Source organism: Lacerta agilis, chromosome 17, assembly GCF_009819535.1.
Source record: "Lacerta agilis isolate rLacAgi1 chromosome 17, rLacAgi1.pri, whole genome shotgun sequence".
Classification (NCBI taxonomy): Eukaryota; Metazoa; Chordata; class Lepidosauria; order Squamata; family Lacertidae; genus Lacerta; species Lacerta agilis.
This window is the reverse complement of record NC_046328.1, coordinates 23,361,459-23,384,828: the sequence shown is the minus strand read 5'-3', so window position 1 is coordinate 23,384,828 and position 23,370 is coordinate 23,361,459. Positions and strand designations below refer to the sequence as shown.

Genomic DNA, 23,370 nt, shown 5'->3' with positions numbered 1-23,370 from the left:
ACCTTTAGCTAATGGGGCCTCCCGCCACCAGAGCACGATTTCTGTTCTTATCCTGAAGCAAAGTTCTTAACCTGAAGCGTTATTTCTGGGTTAGCGGAGTTTGTAACCTGAAGCGTATGTAACCTGAGGTACCACTGTATACACTTGGAGGCAAAGCGGCACAACTACGTTAAGGAAGTGTTTGAAAAGGGTATAACGTAGCAGAGGTACAAGCCAGGCCTGTGACACCCTTTTGCTTTATTCAATCAATTTGAATAAACCGGGTGGTGGAACTGATGGGGTCCCTCTGGGGGCTACAGAAAAGCTCACTGGGGGCCTTACATGGCCTGAGGGCTGCAGGTTTGCCAGCCCTGCTTTTAATTTTGTTATTATTTAATTACATCTATATCCCAAGGAGCTCAAGGACGAGTACATGGTTCTCTTCCTCCCTATTTTGTCCTCACGACAACCCTGTGAGGTAGGCTAGGCCGAGAGACCCTGGCCCAAGGTCACCCAGTGAGCTTCATGGCTAAGTGGGAGATTTGAACCCTGATCTCTACCAGGCTCTAGTCCAACACTCTAACCATTACCCAACAGAAGTGACACAGGGACACAGGAAGCTGCCTTATCCTGAGTCAGACCCACTGCCCCATCTAGCTCGGTATTGTCCACACTGATTGGCAGTGGCAAGTTTCAGGCAGGGGTCTTTCCCCTGGAAATGCCGCAATTGAACCTGGGACATTCTGCGTGCAAGGCAGAAACTCTGCCACTGAGCTATGGCCCTTTTACTGCTGGGGCTTTCAAGATGAAAGAAGAAGGTGCTGGCAGTGCTTGTGCTACCCTGAAGCACCCCTTGACTCCCAATTACAGAGTCAAGATGACGCTGAAGATAAGCATTAAGCCGCTGAGCTTGGAGGAGCCTGGCAAGGCACCTGCAGCTTACAATAGCCTGGGATGTGATCACTGACCCAACAGGCTTAGGGGTATTTAGAACAAATTCCCTCGTGGTGCAGCTGCGGGGATTTCCCCTGCCCTCTTCTTCGCTCAGAAGGTCGTATCAGGTCCTTCAAGTGGGAGGCAGAGGTGGGAAGGAATGGGGAGACTGCAGGCAGGCTCTTTTAAGATTCATAGCAGAGCATATGGAGAGACTGGCTACCACGGCTGACGGAGACGAAGCATTTCTATCTGGCCCTGCAGCTTACATGTCAACAAAAATAAACACAGTCCCTCCCTCTCAGGCTTACAATCTAAGAAGACACCACACAAAAGGAAAAAAAAATGTGATGAGGAGGGAAGAGGAAAACAAACAAACCCAGGCAACGAAACAGAACCCGTTTACAAGGTTCTTGTAACAACCAGCTGGGATGGGAATGACCTGCTCACTGTTCAAAAAACAGGCCCTATCAGGATTTGCTGAGAAACAGGTGCAACCTACTTGGAAGTGGATGTAATATCGCCAGAAATTATCCAGCTGGAATCTGCTGGCCAAAGGCCTACCTAGACCAGCATCCTCTTTCCTGAGGTGGCCAGGTGGATTCGTCCAAGAAGCCCACAAGCCAAAAATTGCAAGGAACACCACCCTCCCCAAAGGGTACTGAAGGGTAGAAGGAGTCCCCACTGGCCCCATTAGGCCTCCACGAGAGTCTCAACCTAGCAACTGCCACGTTTCCTGAATGTCAATGTAGGAAGAACCGGAACAAGAGGCATTCCACCTTGGCCACATCGTGAGTAGGAAGGAGGATTAATAACAATATTAGGGACAATAAATATAATAATAATAATAATAACCTGGGATAGCTCAGTCGGTAGAGCATGAGGCTCTTAATTTCTGGGTTGTTGGTTTGGGCCCCATACTGGGTGAAAGATTCCTGCATTGCAGGGGGTTGGACTAGATGACCCTCGGGTACCTTCCAACTCTACAATTCTAATAACAGGAATTCCTACAGGGCCAACTCCCTTCAGCCCCCTGGGAGTTGTTTTGTACTGCATCTCCAATGCTATTCAACATCCACACAAGGCCTCTGGGATCGATCATTAAGAGATCTGGAGCACAACATCATGAGTAAGCTGGTGACACACAGCTCTATTTCTCTGTAACATCTGAACCAGGAGGTGCTGAGCCAGTCCTGAACCAGTGCCTGGGCTGGATGTAAGCCAATAAACTTGAAATCGAATCCCGGCAAAGCAGAGGCCCTGGGGGTGAGTGGTGAGTTGCCTGTTCTGGATTGGGCTGCACTCCCTCTGGAAGAACAAGTGTGTAGTCTTGAGGTACTTCTTGATCCAAGTTGTTACCGAAGTAGTGCCCTGGAGTGCGTTTCACCAGCTTCGGCTGGTGCACCAGTTACAACCATTCCTGGGCAGGGATAGTTTGGAAACAGCGTTCCACGGACCGGTAACCTCATGACTTGATTACTGCAATGTGCTTTACGTGGGGCTGCCCTTGAATTTCGTACAGAAGATGAAGCTAGGCAGAACACGGCTGCACAGTTGCTCTCTGGAGCAAACTATCACCAACATGTGACACGGCTGTAGAAAGAATTGCACTGGCTGCCAGTCTGCTACCAGCCCCTTAGCATTATGGACCTGGGTATCTGAAAAGCTGTCTCTCCTACTGCATCTCACCCTGGGCCATGTAGACCTGCCCCTGGGGTAAGGCATGCTGTGGCTCAAGCCATGCGCTTTCAGCATTGTGGCACCAGTTCTCAGGAATGCTCCCTCTTCAGAAGCAGAGCAAGCACCAGCATAGTTTTCAGCATTTGTCGAAAGATCTTTCTCTCTGCCCACGCCTTCCCAAATTAGTCTATTTTATTTCTGCTGTAGGTTTATTTTTCTACATTCTTCTAGGTTTTTACTTTTTAATGCTGCTTTTAGGATCTGTACTGTTTGTATATGTTTTATTTCTATACATTCTCTACCTCACATGCAACAGGCACACATACACTTCTTTAAAAGAGTAAGGATAAGCTTTATGGACTTGCTCAGTCTGCAGTGCATTCCCCCCCCCCATTAGTTGTTGAGCTCTAGATTTCAGAGTCCACTTTTGGTTGAAAAACACAAGAAGTCACACAGTCATGAAGACAAGCAGGATGTAATTCAGGTGGGGAAATAAACTTGGATAGGGGGAAAGAGGAAAGTGGGGGCAAAGCAGCAGCCAGACAGAGCATGCAGATGAACACAAAGGCAAGGCCATGCAATCTGAGTAGTTAAGTATTGATCAGGGGACTGCCCTTCAATCTGAGGCTCATGTATAAGTGAATCCTAGTTTTATTGCATTTATATGATGCATCCTTGGGGTGTTTTCATTTTTCAACTGTTTGATTGTTATCTCTGTGTTGATAAGATTTTATTATGCCTGCTTGTTTTTAAGTGTGATCTTTTGGGGGTACTTTTATCATTTTATGTAAACTGCTTCAGAAGTTTGCTTGTTTTTATTCAGCAGAATATAAATCCCACTGGACAAGTAAACAAATGGGGTCAGCCTGATCCCCAGGGATATCCGGGTGGCTGTCCGAGGCAGAATGTGAGAGAGAACAAATCAAAGTAGCTCATGAAGAAGGCAGCACCACCACAGTATCTCACCACAGGGACTCACTTGAGAGCCAAACAGGCAACTTCACGCTGTTCTCTGGGTGCTGCTGTTATCTAGGGTGAGGAGGGTGATGTGTGGGGTGAGAGGGCCTTCTCTGTTGTGGCACCCAGCCTCCCTCAGCAGACTCACCTTTCCCCACCACCACGCAAGATCAACTTTTGCCAACCTGGTGGGAACTCCCACAAACTGCAGGGAAACGCATCAAATGCAGTGACAACGCTGAGCAAGGGAAGGTGCTGGGGTGGGGTGAGGTGAGGTGGGCTGTTTGAAGGTAGCCCCCTGAGCAGCAGAGAAGATGGGGCGGAGTACCCCACACAGAAAAAGCTGTTGTACAGACAGCTGAAGGAATGAGGAAGAAGAGACCCATATCTAAAGCCAGATGGGATGGACAAAGGGGGCCTTGCTTAAGCAGGCCCAGTGGCAGCATGGGAGGGGGGCACTTTCCATTCTTGCCTGGTTTAGAGTTGCAATTCCACCACTCCAGGATACAGAAGAGGCAACGTGCAGGCACACATACCGATTCAATGCAGCTGCTAAAGTCGTGCCAGCTGTTGGGAGGGCAGGCTGCCAACCCACCTTCCTGGACCAATCAAGGCACCCTAGAAGAGGCCTGAAAGCAGACTGAGTTTCCTCTAGTAAGTCCTTACATTCCCCTGACTCACAATTTCAAGACAATTATTCTTTTTAAAAAGGGAACAGAACCCAAACACACACACACACACACACACAACACTTGCAAGCATGGAAACTCACCAGATCCAAGTGATCCTCTGTCTGGGGTGTGGAATAAAAATGAAACCAAAATGAAATTGTTACGTTTAATGCTTAATTTTGACGCCACTTTCAACACTAATTGAGTATCCTGTTCTCTATCACACAGTACAGACCAGAAGTTCAAGGGTCTGCTGTGTGATATTGGTTGAAAACATTTGGGGGGTGGGGTGGACGACGACAGGGGGAACACCACAGAAAGAACAGGCTGTGCTTGGGAGTGCCATATAATATCCAAGGTGGAAATGGCTACTAGCCAGGATGGCTATGATACAGCTCCACTGTCAGACGCAATATGCCTATGAATGCAAGTTGCTGAGAGTCACACGGGTGGATTGCAGAAAGGTATTTTCAGTTTCACACATGCTGGTGTCGTATATTTGGAATTCTCGCTGCAACATTTAATCAATTAATTGCTTAGATTAATAGATAATAAACCTTTCAATGCTTGTCACCAACTAATTGGCCATCAGGTTTTTTAAAAAATTAGAAACAGGCACTTAAATTTTTAAATCAATGTATAGACAACTCAATATGTATTTTAAAAATATCTAAGCAGTGTGTTTTTTATTTCAGAAGTTTTATTTGTTTTAGAAGTGGCATTCCGAGTGTGTGTGTGAGAGAAGAACAGGCAAATTCATCATCTCTACACCAGGTAGGCAGTTTTCCTTTCTGATACACACATTTATGCAGATGCAATTGATTAACCATCAGGGATGGAATTCTGCTTGTTAGGCAGTATTTCTCATTGAACTCAGAGGGTATGGCTTCTGCATAAACATGCTTAGAATTGAGCCGTAACAGCCCTGCTCGATACACTTATCTGCAAGCACAGCTATGGGATTTTTGCAGCACCAGTCTAAACAGTTGTTACAATCATCACCAGCTCTCAAGAGTGTAGCATGGTCAAAAATGTCATGCGTTCTTGCAAAACACTGACAAAAAGATATCCTGAGGATTGTGGGAAGAGGTTTCCATGCAGACCAAAGTCAGGGCTGGTATCTCTTCCTTGGCTCAGCCTTTCAGTAAAATGGAGGGTGGTGGATCAGGCCCAGGAGCCTGCTGTAGTTGGAAACACACTAGATTTCTCTGCCCTAAGTTGGACTCACCAAATGGTGCATGAGACCCTTTCCGCTCTGTGAGGTGATGACGCGCAAGTCTGGTTTGCGGTTGTTGGCAGCCAGCTGAGTGCCGTGGGAGGGTGGTGGTGGTGATTTTGCCGGGATGACCTTGCCTAGGCTGTTGCCATTGGACACGGGAAGGAGACCCGGGGAGGCTCTGGCGCTGACGTAACCATTCCCTGGAGAAAAAGGAGAAAGGGGGGAAAAACAAATATTATTTTTCAAAGAATGGATAACGTTGGGAAATATAGGTAGCCATGTTGGTCTGCCATAGTCAAAACAAAATAAAAAATTCCTTCCAGTAGCACCTTAGAGACCAACTAAGTTTGTTCTTGGCATGAGCTTTCGTGTGCATGCACACTTCTTCAGAAGAACAAACTTAGTTGGTCTCTAAGGTGCTACTGGAAGGATTTTTTAATTTTTTATTTTGTATTGGGAAATATCTTAAACTTGTCCCCATGCCCAAACATAAGTAAGTCAAAGTAAGTGTGCCTCATGTAATCTCTATTTTCTCCCGGTTTACACAGGAAGCTGCCCTTTCCTAAGTCAGACTCTTGGTCTATTTAGTTCAGTATAGCCTACACTGACTGGCAGTGGCCCTCCAAAGTTTTAGGCTGGGGACATGGCCAGCTCTTCCTGGAGCTGCCAGGTTTGATGATGGTAATTTATTACATGTCCTTCACCCTAAGGTCACAATGTGGGTTGCAATATTAAAAACAATACAGTATTAAAAGCAGTTTAAAACAATTTACAAACACAGAAATAAGGTGGGTCCCAAAAACATACACCTCAAGTGTCAAAAACCAGGGTAAAGAGATGTGTCTTCAGAATTTGTCGGATTCTGTATAATGAAGGGGGGGGGGAGTTCTGCAACTTAGGGGCTGCCACAGAGAAGGCCCTGTCCAAGGTAGCCACCACCTTCGAGCTTCTGAGGGAAGTGGAACTAGCGAGAGGGCCCCCTCTGCCGATCTTAGCACCCAAGAGGGTCTGAAAGAAGGAGGGGGTCTTTTGGGTGTTTGGGGCCTAAGCTGTACAGTTCTTTAAACACTAATGTGAGCACCTTGAATTGGGCCCAGAAACGAACTGGCAACCATTGCAGCTGTTTTAAAACACGGGTTATGTGAGATCAAAATGGAACCCTAGCCAATGATCTGTCTTCTGTGTTTCAATGTCACAATAAGGCTAGCAGGAGAAATGAAGGCAGGCCTCGGGTCACCAAGCCGCCTCCTGGCTTTGCGACTGGCACCAAGAGGAGGAACAAGAGGCTAGGAGAGGGCGGGTGGGAGTGTCAAGTCTCCCCACATCCCACAGGTCCTGAGAAAGTCCCAGGGCTTGGCGAGGTCTCTCTGAGGGCCTACCCCCTGGGCTCTCCTGCTTCCCTGCTCCTGTTTCCTGGAATGAGGGGAATGTTTGGGTGACGTCAATGATGACATTCACAGGGCCTGCCAAGTTACAAGCCGGAACAGCCGCGCACGGCAGCTGACATGGGGGCTGCTTTGGAGACAGGAGAGATGCTTGGGGAGGGGGAGATGAGGGGAGAGGCAGGACGTTGTGTGTGCAGAAGATTGACAGGGACAGCAAGCGTGCCTAGGAGTCTTGGGAAGGGCCAAGGCTCGGCACTCAGGGATCTCAGGTGAATTTAAAGCAGTATCCGCCTCCCCTTGCCACCAAATCTGCTGCAGTTTGTTAAGAGTGCTGAGAGTTGTGAGGATACCCCAGTTCCCCTCGTAGTACTACAATTCCCAGAGTTCCCTGCAAAGAGGGACAGTTTGTTACACCACTTTGGAAACTGCAGTTCTGTGAGGAGAATTGGGGGGGGGGGAATTGTCTCCTCACAACTCTCAGCGTCCTTATCAAACTGCAGCTTTGGGGGGGGGGAGCCTTGATTGTTTAAAATGGTGTCATAGTGCTTTAACTGTGTGGTGTGAATGGGGCCGAAAAGGCATTCCCTCCTGTGTAAGATAGAAAAGGGGATACCTCTTTTAAGATGCTGCTGTTGTTTATTGGGGGGGGGGCTGTTTCAAAAATAAAGTTTTTTATTTTCCAATGAATAGTCAGCACACCTTTTTAAATTATCTTCCAAAAAAAACCCCACACCCAATTAAACACTGCAATTCTAAAACAAGCAGTAAGTGCCTATCCACCATGGGGATCCGTGTTTGAGGTTTGAGGCCTTCCATCCAGTCACAGCCTGAGCTCATCAGCTCTTACTGTCATCCCTTCTCTCTACCGCCTTAGGCAGACAAGGCATATATCTATATGCATTTCACTAGGATGTTTAATATTGTCATCACACAGCCCCCAATGTAGGATCTGTAGTGCCACATCACAATCCTCGATTGGGATGAAGTCAGGATGGGGTTGGGGAGCAAGCTGAGCAGGGGTGGCCTCCCCATTATGTATGTATGCATACATATAAACACACATTTATATATCCATCTTCCAATCTGCCTCCCCCACTGGATCCTAAGTGGGGCACCAAGGTGCAATAAAGGGGAGTGTTGCCAGACTTGCCTTTAACAGCAGCGGAAGCAGACAGCCCTTGGGAGGGTGCAGCTTCCTCGCCTCCCAGTGCTACCAAGGTGGGGAAAGCCGCACCTTCAGAAATTCTCTCTGCTACACAATTATTAAAGCCATGAGAGGCAGGACACCTTGATATATTTCATCTCAAGGCCAGGATGTCTCAATGTCCAATTAGAGCCATCCCTGCCCATTGCCGTGCGACAATTAAACCAAACAAAGAGTCGTTTAAAAGGGATTCAGGCATGGTTTCTGAAGCCACCCAGAAGGGTTGTCATTTTAACAGGAGTTTTAAAACAAGGGCTGGTTTTGAAACTGACAAGGTCAAATAAAGTGATCCCAAGTGCAGTGCAGTCTCTAATTAAAACTGGCGCGGAAAGACTTGCTTGTCTGGACTCGGCCTGGTTTGGCCCTATAATGCGGGTTCCACCCCTTTCCCTCCTCTAAGGGCAGATTTCTGAAGTGGGTAATTATGTCAGCCTTGCAGATAAGTTTTTCAGAAAGTGTTTCCTAACCATTAGTCGAGCCACTGTTGCTTTGCCGTATTTTTAAACTGTTATTTTATAGTTTTTAAATGAGAATATATTGTGTGATTTATTTTGTTTAATTAACTGTCATAATTACCTGATTTTGGGGTGGGGTGGGGGACTCTTTTCTGGGCAACCTTCCAGAAGCCACAAGTCAGCGCTGGGCAGGACCAGAGGCAAAAGTGGATGGAGCCACTAATGTGAAGGTTACCTCTGTAGTGTGGCCTAATTTCTACACACACAGTCCCAGCTCTCTGTTACATTCCTCTGACCAAGCAAGCATCCATTGCAGCCAGGCAAAAACACTCAAGGAAGGCAAAAGTAGGGCTGGGGAGGGATGTGACCTGGAGACAGTTCTGGGGGCCAGTGAGGGAGGTCTGGAGGGCCTGAGGTTGGGGCTCACCAGGCCAAGTTTTCTCAAGGCCCACTTTGGGGAGCATAAGCAGCTGGCTCCTAGATGCTGACACTGAAAAGCATCTCCACATGACCAGCCCTGGGAGAAAACCATCAAGGGCCTCCTTGACTCCACTGCCATCTACCCGCTTGCGATGTGAAATTTCTCAAGCTGCTCTGTGTCACCCACATAGATCAGCAGCTCCTTAGATCAACATGTGACCTTATGAGTCATTACACCCCAAACTGCATTAAGTTCTGCTTCGGCTCTTTAAGCTTGGAGCTCCTTCCTCTATCGCAAGGGCTGAAAGCTCTGCTGCTCCCTTATAGTCACAGCACCCAGCTCGTCCAGGGTGCAGCTTGCGCACTGACCCTGGGCTGAGATTGCTGCGTGGGCCTCATCTATGTGGGACCCCCATTCCCAGTCACCCCCTTTCTTGTCCCTGTGCATGGAATGGCTTGGACCCAAGGCCAACAACCTTCCCACCACAATTCATCCAAGGGAAGGCTTTCAAGAACCCTTTTCCTGACATCTGGCTGATGGAACAACAAGCTTCCACTTTGCCTCTACTCACCTACTGGGCTCGGGCAGGCTCCATTTGTGTTGTTGAGGTCTCCTCCAAGCATTGCCCCTAAGGAGAAGAATATGGGCAAAGAGAGTCAGACTTGACGTTCTGCCACATTCCAACATGCTGATCCAGAGGAATGGAAGAAGAGCCTACTGGATCAGGCCATGGGCTCATCTAACGCAGCATCCTGTTCTCACAGTGGCCAACCAGATGCCTGTTGAAAACCCACAAGCAAGATTCAAGAACAAGAGAACCCTCCCCTCCTGTGGTTTCCAGCAACTGGTATTAAGAATCATTACTGCCTCCAACTGTATAGGCAGAGCATAGCCATCATGGCTTGCAGCCATTGATAGCCTTCTCTTAATTTATGCAATCCTCTTTTGAAGCCACCCAGGTTGGTGGCCATCACTGCATCCTGTGAGAGTGAGTTCCATAGTTTAACAACCACCACCACCACCTTAGAGTGGAACCTCTACTCATGTACAGAATCCATTCCGGAGGTCAGTTTGTGAGTTGATTCAGGTCGCTGGGAGAAGTGCTGTTCTGCGTGTGCGCATTCGGTGGCAGTGCCGTTCTGCGCATGTGCAGTCGGCAGAAGCCGCTTCTCTGTGTGTGCGAATTGCGGCAAACCCGGTATTTACTTCCGGGTTTGCTGCATTTGCGAGTTGGATTGTTCGCGAGTAGGGGCGGTGTTAAGTCAAGGTTCTACTGTATTTGTACCCTTCCCATCTGACTGGGTTGCCCCAGCCACTTTGGGTGGCTTCCAACAGATATAAAAACAATTTTTAAAATCAAACACTAAAAACTTCCCTATACAGGGCTGCCTTCAGGTGTCTTCTAACAGCTGTATAGTTATTTATCTCCTAGACATCTGATGGGAAGGCAATCCACATGGTAGACACCACTACCGAGAAGGCCCTCTGCCTGGTTCCCTATGCGCTGCGTGAAAAAAAAGACTTCCTTGTCCTGAATCTTCCAGCATTCAGCTTCATTGGAAGTTCCAGTGTTACGAGAGAGGGGGAAGAACTTTTCTCTAGACACTTTCTACATGCCAGGCATAATTTTATAAACCTTTCGGTACCCATGTCACAGAATACAGTTGCTAGGAATCACGAGCAGGAGAGGGACATTGTTCTCATGTCCTACGTATGAGAAACAGGATGCTGGACTAGGGAGTCGTTTTGTCTGATCCAGCAGCCAGGCTCTTCTGATGTACTCATCCGTTTGTGAAACCAGATACAGATAATCTTTTTGGTCATTTACTATGGTCACAGATATATATGGAAGAAGTATCAAATTAAAACACAAAACATGTTGACCCAACAACATTAATAAAATGCTGAAAAATAATAATTGAAATATTATATAATATGTTTTAACTGTTTTAAATTCTGAATTTTAAAAGGTTGTAAACTGCCCTGGGACCTCTTGGTGAATTTCATAATAATAATAATAATAATAATAATAATAATAATAATAATAATATCCTTGGTTAGTTGCTCATGAGTAAGCAGGCAAAACTCCAAGTTTCCTTTAAGAGTTTTATTGTGCAAACTATATACAGTGCAGAGCTAATAAGTTCACGTCTGTATCAAACGTCGTCAGAATCTGGGAATGGCACCTTCCGGTTCTGACCCCAACAAAAGTGCTTCGGTATATGGAAACCCCGCCTCCCATCCTTTCATTTCACCCCTCGACGCCTTTGGGGTGCCGGAAGCTGCGTGTCTCCCTCATCGCCCCTTGAGCGAGGGGAGTGCAGGGTCTCTCCAGCATCCTCAGAACCTCTTCCATCCATACCCTGAAATGCTTGCCCCTCCCCACTGGAAGACTCGCTGCTTCCACTGCTGCCCGAGGAGGTGCTGCTGGTCAGGTGGGACTGGGGCTCTCTGTAGCATCTCGAGAGCCCTTCCACCACCTTGCGCTGCGCCGGGGAAAGTTCCCTGACAATAATAATAATAATAATAATAATAATAATAATAATTCACCAAGAGGTCCCAGGGTGAGATACAACAATTTAAAATTCAGATTTAAAAACAACTAAAACATAGTATATTCACGAGTTGAGTGCAGGACCAGAAAACACACATCTCAGTTGTCACATACAATGTTGATGTCTTAAGTTGATCTAATGGTAATTGATTTTCTATGTTCTTAAATATAACTGCTTTTAGAATGTTTTTATCTGTTTTAAACTGTTTGCTTTGTTTTTGTTTTAAATGGTCCATCTTCTTTGCTGTCTGGGTTTCTTGAGGAGGAAGGGCAGGCTATAAATTCAATAAATAATAATAACAATAATTTATAATAATAATAATTTATTATTTGTACCCCGCCCATCTGGCTGGGTCTCCCCAGCCAATAATGATTTGTGAAATATCTTGGACTTGTTTTATGAATGCAATTTAATTGATGTTCACCACCAATTGATGTTCACCACCATGATATCCCCCCCTCCCTGCTTGCCGCCGCCGCCAAAGAGTTCAAGGTGCAGAAATTTTGTAAATAAAACTAAATAAATAAAGAGCAAACCTGCGCTGGCTGGCCTCTGCGGGAGGCCCGGAGAGACTGTGTTTCGCTGGAGGCTCGGTTGCTGTGGTGAGAGGAGGCGCGGGTCAGTCAAGGAGGAGGTCACGAGGGACTGGGTCACTAAGGTGCCTCCTGGGTTGCTGAACTGCAGCGTGTTCTGGTTGGTCACTGGAACCGTAACAGGCATGGCAAAATTTGGAGCCGGAACTGCAGACTGAGGAGAGAGATAGAGAGAGAAGCATGTTTAAAATTGGAAGCTGATAGGAAGGGGTTTTGGTGTTAGGTTTGGCAAGCAGCATTCACAAGACCACAAGTGCATATTGGAGCCAAGGCTTCCAGCTGGATGCTTTCTGTTATCAGCCACTATCCCTGGACTGTCCCAGGAACAAGAACAGAGAACCTCCAAAGGCAGGCTTCACCAACCGGATGCCTGCCAGAGGTAATGGATGACATCTCCCATCGGCCCCACCCAGGCCTGATGGGAGATGTAGTCCAAAGCAGTTGGGGTCACATTCACACCATACATTTAAAGCACCACGACAACACTTTAAAACGTAATGGCTTCCCCCAAAAAATTCTGGGAGTTGTAGTTTGTTAAGGGTCCTGAAAGTTATTGGAGACCCTAATTTGCTTCACAGAACGACAATTCCCAGAGTTCCCTATGAAGAGGGATTGATTGATCTGCCAGGTCCTTAGTCAAACACTCTAACCACCACACCACACTGGCTCTCTTAAGAGGGATTGATTGTTAAACCAACCCTGGGAATTGTAGTTCTGGGAGGAGAAGTGCAGTCCCCTAACAACGCACTCTTAACAAACTGCAGTGCTCAGAATTCTTTGAGGGAAGACACGTTTCATGGTGCTTTAAATGTATGGTGTAAATGTTGCCCTTTTGCTGTATGTTATAGTGTATTATCGTTTGTTTACCTGACATGTTTTGATTACAATCTTCACTGAGGGCAACCATGAAACTCAGCAATGTTTTGATGGGTGCAGCTTCAAATGGATTCCCCATATCGTGTAATAGCACATGTAAAAAATATGGGGTGGGGCCGGGTTCTGCAGTGCCCCCGACAAAGATGGTAACCAAAATGTGTTGCCTGAAGGAACATAACGCAAGAAGAGCCTGCTGGATCAGCCAATGGCCCATCTAGTCCAGCATCCTGTTCTCACAGCGAAACTCACAAGCAGGACTCAAACACAAGCTCCCAGATCTCCCCACAACATCAGATTGCCACTTGAGGGCAGGGTGCACTGAAACCAATGTGCTCAATTCTTGCCTGCCCCTTTCCCCACTTGTCCACAGGGGAATTGAAAAGATACTTAGTGTCATTGAAAGGACCAGGAATGGGATTCCTAGATCAGGGGTGGGGGGACATCAGCCTTATGGGATGATGGCGGTACTCCAGGCATCCCCACTGGGCTCACGAGACTCTCCCCAGGACACACAGTCTCTTCCCCTTGCCGAAGTATGTCCCTGAACTGTGATAATGTGTCTTCCTGGCTTGGACAGAGGATGGAGAAATTGGTCTGTGTGGAAACCTCTGACTTTTGCATGACTATAGCCTACTATGGAAAGATGAGAGTTGCATCCACCAGACGGCCCATCTTTTGCCTCTGGCCCACACACTTTTTGCTTCTGCCCATGCCCACCACTGGTATACGGCCCCCAAAAGGTTGCCCATGACGGGATGTGGCCCTTGGGGTGAAAAAGATTGCCTGCCTATTTGTATCTTAGCCAGATACTACAGAAGTTGAGGAAAAGGGAAAATGAGAGAAAGGGAAGGAGGGTCTTATTTCAGAGCACAATGTCAGAAAAGTGTGCCGAACAATGAGGATTCAGAAGCAACTGTTTTGGTATCATTACCTCGAGATCACAACTCTTGGCTTAGCGGGCAAGGAGTTCCAGGAAATTTCAGACACGAGTCTCTGGGTTAAGGCCATAACTCATCAGCAAAGTATTAAAAAAATTATCTCAGGTAGCAAAGTGGGGGAAAGACCTTGGAGAGGTCCTGCCAGTAGAGAAGACCAGACTTTAGCCACCCTGGTTACATCCAGATGTTGGTGTACTACAACACCCATAAGCCCCAGCCAGCACAGCTGTAGTCCAAAACATCTGGAAGGGTGCCACTGTGGTGAAGGTTGTAATAAACAGTGCCTTGCTTGGATGGACCAAAGGTCTCACCCTGCATTAGGCAGCTTAATGTGTTCTAGTCGAGAGATCGCTCTCTTATGGAACGGCAACCAGAGAATCCCCCAAGTCTTTCCGGAACTGCTCAGAAGCCACATTTGACTTGCTCAAGAAAGTCCCAGACCTGGGCGGGGCAGGGCAGGGCCTGGTCCATCTCTCAGAAGTGCTTGGGGATTTATTTAGTCAGCCAGGTACAAATTTAGCCACACCAACAAGGCAAATTAAAATCCTGAGAATGCAGGAGCTGTTCTTGGGTTACAGGTTAGTTTGGCCAAGGATTCGGGGTTAGTTCTCATGAGAAGCACATGCTGAACCCAAAGGGTCTGAAGCGTGTGGATTTAACATCACACGGATTGCACCCTCTTCCTTTCCTTTTTAAAAAATGCTGCCTTGTTGGGACTGAATCATTATTGGTGCTCTGTTCTTGCTTTTTACAGAGTGATTATTTGACATGTGTGTGTTGGTAGCTTCGTATGACACTTCTGAGGTAAGGATTGTATTAGGATTATCTTCTCCACCGCCTCCCCTGAAGAATGGAGCCATCAAACCTCAAACAGTAAGATTAATAGATTAATAAATCTTCTGTGCACCTTTCATAGATGCTAGCACTGTCCAGCTATTGGCACTGGACCAGTTTAAAATCTAGTAGCTAGTCTGCTGTTGGTGCAGGAAGCAAACAAAGCTTCAGCTTTTCCCTATAATAGTTCATCACACTATTTGATATTGTCTTGATCCTTTGTGCCTCACTGGTGCTAGCTGCTTTGAAATCCTGTTAATGAGATCCTTTCCCCAACCTGGTGCCCTCCAGATGTTGTTAAGACTACATCTCCTGCCGGCACAGCCATTTTGGACTACAGTTTCCCTCAGCCCCAGCCAGCATGGTTAATGGCCAGGGCTGCTGGGAGCTGGAGTCCAAGGCATTTGCAGAGCACCAGCTTGAGGAAGGCTGCTCTAGTGGAAGGGGGGGGGGACAGATAAACAGAAATGTTTAAAATAAAATAAACATCCTCATCCCACTCCTATGCTGAAGGGGTGGGAGAGAGGTTTGTATTTCAGAGGTTTATACTAAGGCCTGTCCTTCAGAAGTATTTTCCAAGAGCCCATTTGCAAACAGACTCATAGTGCTGCCTAGCAAGGCCTCGGCGTAACTAAGCATCCCTCGCTGTCCGGTACCTTAGCAACCAGGTACACTTTGCCTTCTGGATGTCAGAGGGACTCTCTCCTAACCATCTCCTTTGCTTTAGGGGTGCAAATTAGCTGAGGCTCTGTGAAAGCCAAACCATGCAAGATTCCTTTTTTCCCCCTCTCATGGGTTAGGGCAGCCAACTTTTGCTTAACAAACAAAAAAATCCTGGCATCTGGGCATGTTCTGAGTGCAATTCCTTCATGAAGGGAACTGGCTAATATATACATACATACACACATGCCATAACTACACCAGCTTATGGTCCTGGTACCTGTGAGCATGTGCAGAGTGCCTCACCATTAAGAAAGGGAAGCAGGGTTTTTCCCCCCAGCATTTGAATCGCAGGACAGCATGCCTCTGAAACTGTGCAGAACCATTTCCCTGGAAGGGTGCCATCTCTTTTTTTGCTGCTTCTGCAAGATTGCTTTCTTTTGTTAACTATATAAAGAAGGGAAATTCTCCTAACCCCCATCTTCCTTGGTTTGCTTCCTTGTGTTCTAAAACCGAGTAAGAAATCCAGGCTAGGCCATCAGCATCCAGGACAAGTGGCTTGACCAGCGCTTAGGCCACTTCAACAGGACTGTTATTCGTATTATTAAGAAATATCGGGCAGGTTGGCAGCCCTATCCATGGGGCGGGTGGCAGGGGGAGGCGTTGGCAGGCCACCAGCTGTTACTCACTGTGAGCCTGTAAGTCTGCATCATTTTATCAAACTCCTCATCAATCTTTTTATATTTCTCTTCCGTCTGAGGCGTCAACGTAAACACGTCGTCCCCGTCAGGGCTCTCACACTCTCTATGCTTCTTGTTCAGCGCCTGTTATGTGGCCGGGTGGGGTGGGGTGGGGTGGAGGGTGGGGGGAGAAGGTAGTTTGGGTTGGGAGGGGAGGGATAAATCCAACAAACGAACGAACAAAAAAAGAAAAAAAAAGAGACAATGAAGAATTTTTTGCCTGGGGTGGCGAGCTACTTACACCGTAGCGCTTGAACAGGATGTCAAGATCCTCACTGGCTTTACGGTATTTGTCTTCCATCAGAGGGCTCTGGTCAATGGAGTCTTCCCCGTCGGGTTCTGGACTGTCGCAACCATTAAAACCTTTCTTTCTTAATGTCTGAAAGCACAACCAGGAGAAGTTTAGGCCCAGAGATAAAACCAGAGGTGGAGAGTGATGAAGAGATAGTGGTCTGGTTCTCACAGACCACTAAACCATGGTTTGTTTAATAAGCAACCTCAAGCTGTCCAACGGGTGATCAAATAAACCATGGCTCATTTCTCCAACAATCAGTTTGTTTTCTTGCAAAATAAACCACAGTAAAGGAAGGCTGCTGAGTTCTCGTGTAACACCAAGCCACAGTTCAAATAAGACAAAGGTTTGTAAGGCCAAAATGAGCAATGGCTTCAGATTGTAGTTTGCGAGCAGTAAATAAACCCTAGTTAAGCTGTTAGACAGGGTTCAGATGATCAAATAAACCATAGTTTAAGAAACCAAGGCTTAGCGTTATGTGTGAACCAGGCTAGGATGGTTGCTATGATGACAAGTCCTGCTGTTATGATTGGCCAAGTATGTTGATGGCAGGAAGGAGTGGAAGCCACCATGTAAATGGATCAGTTCAGATGCCACCTTGACCATGGCTTGTAGTAACTACAGGTTTTAGAACTCCGGGTCACAGGCTGAATTTCCAAACAAACAACAGTCAAAACAGGTACCAGGGCTTGTCTTCTTTCATTTCCCATCTACTTGACACTCTCATATTTAGGTGCAGCAACCCTGGAGGGAAAGTGTGACAACAGTAACTCTGGTTTGTCAGTTCACATGTGGTGCCAAACTAGGGTTCACATAAAGCCACTGTTTGCAAATTCCCTTCACAACGCCATATTTTATTCCAGTTTGCTGAGCCATGGTTTGTTAACATCCTACAACAGGGTTTGGAGTGAGGAGAGCCAAACTGAGCCGCTTCAGATGTTTTGCAACCCCAAACTACAGCGATTCTAGCTCTGAGGTCACCACTGGCTTCCTAAGCAGCTAATAGCAGAGCTAGTTTGAACCAGGGACCATAAATCTCCAGAGGTGGAATTAACTGGAGACTTAAGACGCTGATAGTGGGGATTTGCAGTGATCTTAGATTTCCAGAATTACTCAAGTACTAATGAACTGTGAGAGAGGATTGCACTTTTCTCTCTCAAGGGTCACCTACCACTATGAAGAGCAGCAATTATACATTTCGTATGCACGCTGGATCTGCATCATTAAGACCAGGCTTGGGGAGGTGGGGCAGAAAACCTCCATCAAATACCCTGTCTAAGAAGTTTTGGTTCCACGCGTGGCAGCCAATTTGAAGATTGCTTTCCTCAGCCACACTTAATCATTGTATTTTCAAAATACCAGAAGCAATTAGCCCATATTATGGGATCATCACTTGCCAATTTCTTTTAAAAAGTCAACGCTGCAATGTTTCCTGGAAGTCTTGGGCTCTTTCCATGCCAATAAGAAACTGAAAGGGGCATGAGTAAAAGAGAAAATGAAAAGTTCTTCCCCGGTCCTGACTTTCCTAACTACGGTAACCATTTTAGCTCAAAACCCAAGTCAGCAGTCTCTGTGGCCAGGCCAGCCACTTGCACCTCACCAAAGAAAAAGAAATGCATGAAAACTGCATATGCTAATATATCTGTATATCTGAAGATTTGGAAATAATGGGTTATATCCAACATTAGTCATCCTCAGAGTGGACCCACTGAAATTAATGAATGTTATTAATCAATCCCTATCCCTATTTCCTCCTTCTCTCAGCAGTTTCAGAAATGGGGCTAGGAATCATTTTTAGAAATGAGAACCCTGACTGCTTTCGTCTCAGCAGGAAATTTCAAGGCTTGTTGAAATGAATGGGCATGATGGCTCTTCTCCATGCACAGAACCCATTGATTTCAAAGGAGATAGAGCCCTCATAGAGCTCTAGTCCTCAGAGTGGTTCAATATTCAGTTCCTCTCCCCAGAGAACTCTTGGGACTTGTAGCTCTGTGAAGAGAATCGGGGGCTCCTAACAACTCTCAGCACCCTATACAAACCACAGCTCCCTGGATCTTTTGGGGGAAGCCATGACTGTTTACAGCTTTAAATGTATACTGCAGAATGGTCCTAATACTTTGAGAAGAGACGTGGAAAGCAATGGGTTTACAGAAGTTTATAAAATGATGCACGGATAAAGAACAGATAAGAGAAGGGACTTCTTCACACGGCATAACACATGGTTAAGACAGTGGACCTCACTCTCGGAGACACTGATGCCCACCAACTTGGATGTTTTTTTAAATAGAGGATTAAAAAACTTCATGGAGTATAAGGCTACCAGTGACTACTAGCCACTGCTCTGCCTCCACGGTCGGAGGCAGCAATGCTTCTGAATATCAGTTGCTGGAAGCCACGGGGGGGGGGGGAGGACTCTTGTGTTCGGATTCTGCTTGCAAGTTTCCCCACGGGCATTTGGTTGGCTTCAGTGAGAACAGGACATTTGACTAGATGGGCCACTGGCCTGATCCAACAGGCTCTTCTTCTTATATTTTTATGTTCAGGTTCAAAAAGCCAGAGACTTGTGCTATTTCCAGCAACTGGGAGTCTGAAAAGGAAGACCTACCAGAGACCACACCCCAACCAAAGCTGCTACCCGCAAGGATTGCTTGCTCTTGAGCAGAGCTCAGACTCCGGGTTCATACCCACATATGAAGGTCTTTGCCCTTCAGTCCAACCTGGTCCTGCTTGCGGGTTTCCCACAGTTATCTGGTCAGCCACTGTGAGAACAGGAGGCTGGATTGGATGGGTCCATTGGCCTAATCCAGCAGACTCTTCTTATGTTCTTATGAATCTTCAGCACAGAAATTCAGATTGCAGGCTCCTCATCAGAATAATTTCCCCCCCTTCAATGTTTTAAATTGGTCCTGTTACTTTGCAAAGCACCACAGAGGACTGTATGAGAGCCAGTTAACAACCGTCCAACTTCCGCAGCTGTCTTTCTTTCTCTGGGCACAGGGGCCAACAGTGTTTGGTAGCTCAGCCTGGGGCAGCAGATAACGGCTCAGCCATGTGCAACGCAGGCTGCAGATTCCTTAGGCCCTGCTAATGGGGGCTGCCACCAGCCGGGTCTCTGAGCAGCTGGCTTGGAGTCGGAAGGAGGGAGCTCAGGCCGGGCCGATCCAGCCCGTTCCAGCTGGCAGCCACTACAAGCAACATGCTCTGCTACAGAAAGACGCAAAGTACTTTTATGTCAGTAACCTGAGCAGAGTGTCAACACAAGCAAAAACAATGCAAAAGAAGGGGAAGCCTGCCGTTTCCTAGATCTCACCACATGGGAATTTTGGGGGCTCAGGGGCTTTTGTTAAAGCAGCAACAGATATAAGACCATACAGACACCAGAAGAATCCTGCTGGGTTAGGTCAATGGCCCATCTAGTCCAGCATTCTGTTCCCACAGCGGCCAAACTTGTGAGCAGGACCCGAGTAGAAGAACTCTCTCCTCTCTTGTGCATCCAGCAACTAGTATTCAGAAGTATTACTGCCTCTGATTGTAAAAGCAGATCATAAGCATTGTGGCTAGTAGCCATTGGTAGCCTTAGCCTCCAAAACTTTGCCCATTCCTCTTTTAAAGCCATCCTAGTTGGTGGCCATCGCTGCCTCCTGTGCCAGGGAGTTCCACAGTTTAACAACGTGCTGTGTGAAAAAGTACTTTCTTTTCTCTGTTCAGGATTTCCCAACATTCAGCTTTATTGGATGTCCATAAGTTTTCTCCATGCCAGGCATCATTTTATAAGCGCCAACCATGTCGCCTCTACGTCACCTTTTCTCTAAACTAAAATGTCCCAAACGCTACAACCTTTTCTCATAGGGGAGTCGCTCCATCCCTTTGATCATTCTGGTTGCCCTCTTCTGAACCTATTCCATCTCTACATAGCTAGTGCAGTGCATGGAGAAGGCCCAAATGCAAATCCCTGCCCAGCCATGAGCTAGCAAATCTCTTACCTTTCCGTCAATCCTCCCTTACAGAGAGGAAGTGAAATGAGGATCACTCTAAACAGGGATTCCCCAAACTTGGGGGTCTCCAGCTGTTTTTGGACTACAACTCCCATCATTCCCAACTAGCAGAACCAGCAATCAGCGATGATGGGAATTGTAGTCCAAAAACAGACCAAGTTTGGGAAACCCTGCTCTAGACCATGGTTGGTGAACTTTCAGGTCTATGGGCCAAATGTGGTGCATCCCAGGCATCTTTATGTGGCCCTTGGGAGTCTCCCCGAGGTCAAGCCTCTTCCCCAGCTACACCCCTAACCTGATGCTGTTCGACTCTTTCCTTAAGTGCTTTTTGCCAGGCTGGGGTGTGTCCTTACACTGCGAAGTTGCCTCTGAACGTGCCTGGGTGGATAGAGGAGTATGCAAGATTCTCTGAGTTGTGTGTGGCTTAAGTGTTACCTACTTTACAAAGGCAACATTTGTGGCTCCATCTACTTTTAGCCATGCCAAGCACTTCTATGCAGCCTCTAAGAGATTGCTCATGAGGAAACGTGGCCCTCAGGCTGGAAACAACTAGTAGGCAAACATGGGCTGTAGAATGTTCTAGCGCTTGCATGGTGAGGCTCTTTGAGCACTCGCAACTGATTTGGCACCCCAAGTCTGGATTCACACCACACTGCAGGGGCGAGGGATCGACTCGTTTCACCCTATGACACCACCAGGTACCTTCAGTATGTGGCTAAAACAGCCGTCCGGGGCACCCAGAGAGGAGGGTGGGACGTGGCGGCACAGCCAGTCCAAGCCACTAAGGAGCCCCTTCTGAGCCACTGGGGCCTTCGGCCAGGGCCTGACCTGGGCTACTGCTGTCGCCAGGCCTTTGCTGAAGTCAAATCCCCTCAGCCATGAATCCACTGGGTGACCTTAAACAAACCATCTCAAATCTTGTGGAGAAGTAGGATATAAATGGATTAAATAAATCTCTCAGCCACGATCCTCATCTGTGATAAGGGGATGATGACAGAGGGATGTGGAGTGGGGGAATAATGCGGTGGAGGGTTGTTTTCTTGCCCTGTGTGTGGGCTTCCCGGAAGAGGTATCTGCCAGCCACTTTGGCAAAGGGTTTGCTGGCCTAGATGGTCTGACCCAGCAGCAGAACATTGGGTCTTTGTGGGAAAGGGGTTATATAAGCTGACATAATTATTCGTGATAGCTAACTTCCACGTCCCATTGCGATCTACCACTGAATACCAAGTGCTGGGGAACAAGCCACAAGGGATGGCCATAACACCCTGCTTTTGGGAGAACCCCAGCATCCTCTGTCTGACTCTCTGAGAGAGAGGGTGCTGGACTAGACTGGAACTTTGTTGTGCTCCCCTTACAGGGTTGTAGAAAGGGTTCCTGTAGGCACTTTGGGCAAGTCATCATTAGATAGTCTTGCCTTTAATGTCCAGATAGTGGATTCAGAGGTGGCACAAGGGTAGAAGAGTCAAGTGGGTATAGCCAAGGAGGCCCCCAGCCTCTCAAGGGGCTGTGAAAGGTCTCTGAAGTGCAGGAAGGAGATGCAATCTTAGAAAAGGTCAAGAAGCACTGGTGTAATCAAATTAGAAGCTGAAGCCAGGAAAGGACTCATTAAGTCTTGAGATAATTAGCCGTGTAAAAAAGAAACCCAAGAAACAATCACCTAAACCAGCTTCCCTCCACCTGGTGCCCTCCAGATGGTTTGAAGTACAATTTGGGTTTTTAGAATGGTGGCACTGACCCTTTGCAATTCCTCTGTTATCTTTTCAGTGCTTGATGAAGACCTTCGAAAAGGCTTTTCAGGGGAGGTCTTCATCCAAGGCTGCAGCTGTATTGGAACTATTCTTAACTGGTTTTATAGGTTTGTATTAATTTACATTGCCTCCCTGAGGAGGAAAGGTGAGTATACATTGAAATAATAATAATAATAACAATAACAACAATACTTTGTTTTTACACTTTTCTTGTTTTGTAATTGTAATATTTGTCTAATGATTGAAAGAAACCCAATATACAAGCAAATCAACTCCTATCAGCCCTAGAAAGCATAACCATTTTGGATTCAAACTCCATGGCAGCACTGGCTGGGGCTGATGGGAGTTGTAGTCCAAAACATCTGAACTACACTAGGCTGGGGAGGGCTACTGTTAACAATTACAGTGGCTCTAGAATATCCTAAGCGCACACCCACCTGTATTTCAACAGCCAAAGCTCTCATTTTACCAAAAGTTGAAATAGGACAATCATCTCCTGTGTTCCGGACAGGGCATTTGTTTTATTTTATTTTTAAACCGGTCTTCCATTTGCTTAGCACTTTGTGTGAAGAGCAGAAGCCCTAATTGTCAGTGGACTTCCCTCTCCTCCTACTTCCACTGGCCCTACATCTCAGAACAGAAAAATAATAGGCAAGAGCAAAGCCCCGAGAATTAGCTACGTGTAACAGCACGACAGCTGCAACCTCTCGCGTGTGAGGCAGACGAGAGCCTCCTTTGGCTGACAAACAGCAATGGAGGTTGCAATAGGGAACCGTATAAGAAGCGAAGGGCAAAACCATCACAGGAGACAAAGTAGGTCAGGTATTTTTGGGAAGAGAACCACAGAACTAGAGGCCTGCTCATGGCAGGCCTAGCCCTGACCCAGCACGGGAGATGGAATCCTCAGAGGATGAACCCAACACAGAGACACACACAACCAAGGACCTTGGGGAGCAGGCAAGGTCCCGCAGAACCAGCACTGAGTATCCTCTTGAGGGGGTGTGGTAGAGTGTGGTCTGGGAGGCCACACCATGCAAGGCCTTCCTTTTTAGACTCCCATTTATTGGAAACAACACAATTCTTTGGCTCCTTGAACCTGAACACAGAAACATAAGAGCCTGTTGGATCTAGCCAATGTCCGAGCTAGTCCAGCACCCTGTTCCCTGGCCACCCGGATACCTGTGGGGAAACCTGCAAGCAGGACCTGAGCACAACAACACTCTCCCCTCCTGTGG

The 23,370-nt window shown here is 47.0% G+C and overlaps 1 protein-coding gene across 7 annotated transcripts in view; it reads right to left on the bottom strand.

Annotated features, from left to right (window-relative positions):
• The window catches only part of MEF2D (myocyte enhancer factor 2D), a 135,729-nt gene that overhangs the window by 9,140 nt on the left and 103,219 nt on the right, over positions 1 to 23,370 (bottom strand). For 2 of the 7 annotated variants that reach the window (XM_033174146.1, XM_033174147.1), the window contains exons 4-8: positions 16,342 to 16,479; positions 11,996 to 12,206; positions 9,476 to 9,532; positions 5,449 to 5,639; positions 4,322 to 4,342 (exon numbers count right to left, since the gene is read on the bottom strand). In XM_033174146.1, coding sequence (XP_033030037.1) covers positions 4,322 to 4,342; positions 5,449 to 5,639; positions 9,476 to 9,532; positions 11,996 to 12,206; positions 16,342 to 16,479 — 618 coding nt within the window. Of the gene's footprint in view, positions 1 to 4,321; positions 4,343 to 5,448; positions 5,640 to 9,475; positions 9,533 to 11,995; positions 12,207 to 16,049; positions 16,185 to 16,341; positions 16,480 to 23,370 lie in introns of all 7 variants that reach the window. The other 5 variants (XM_033174148.1, XM_033174149.1, XM_033174150.1 and 2 more) reach the window with 3 other exon arrangements.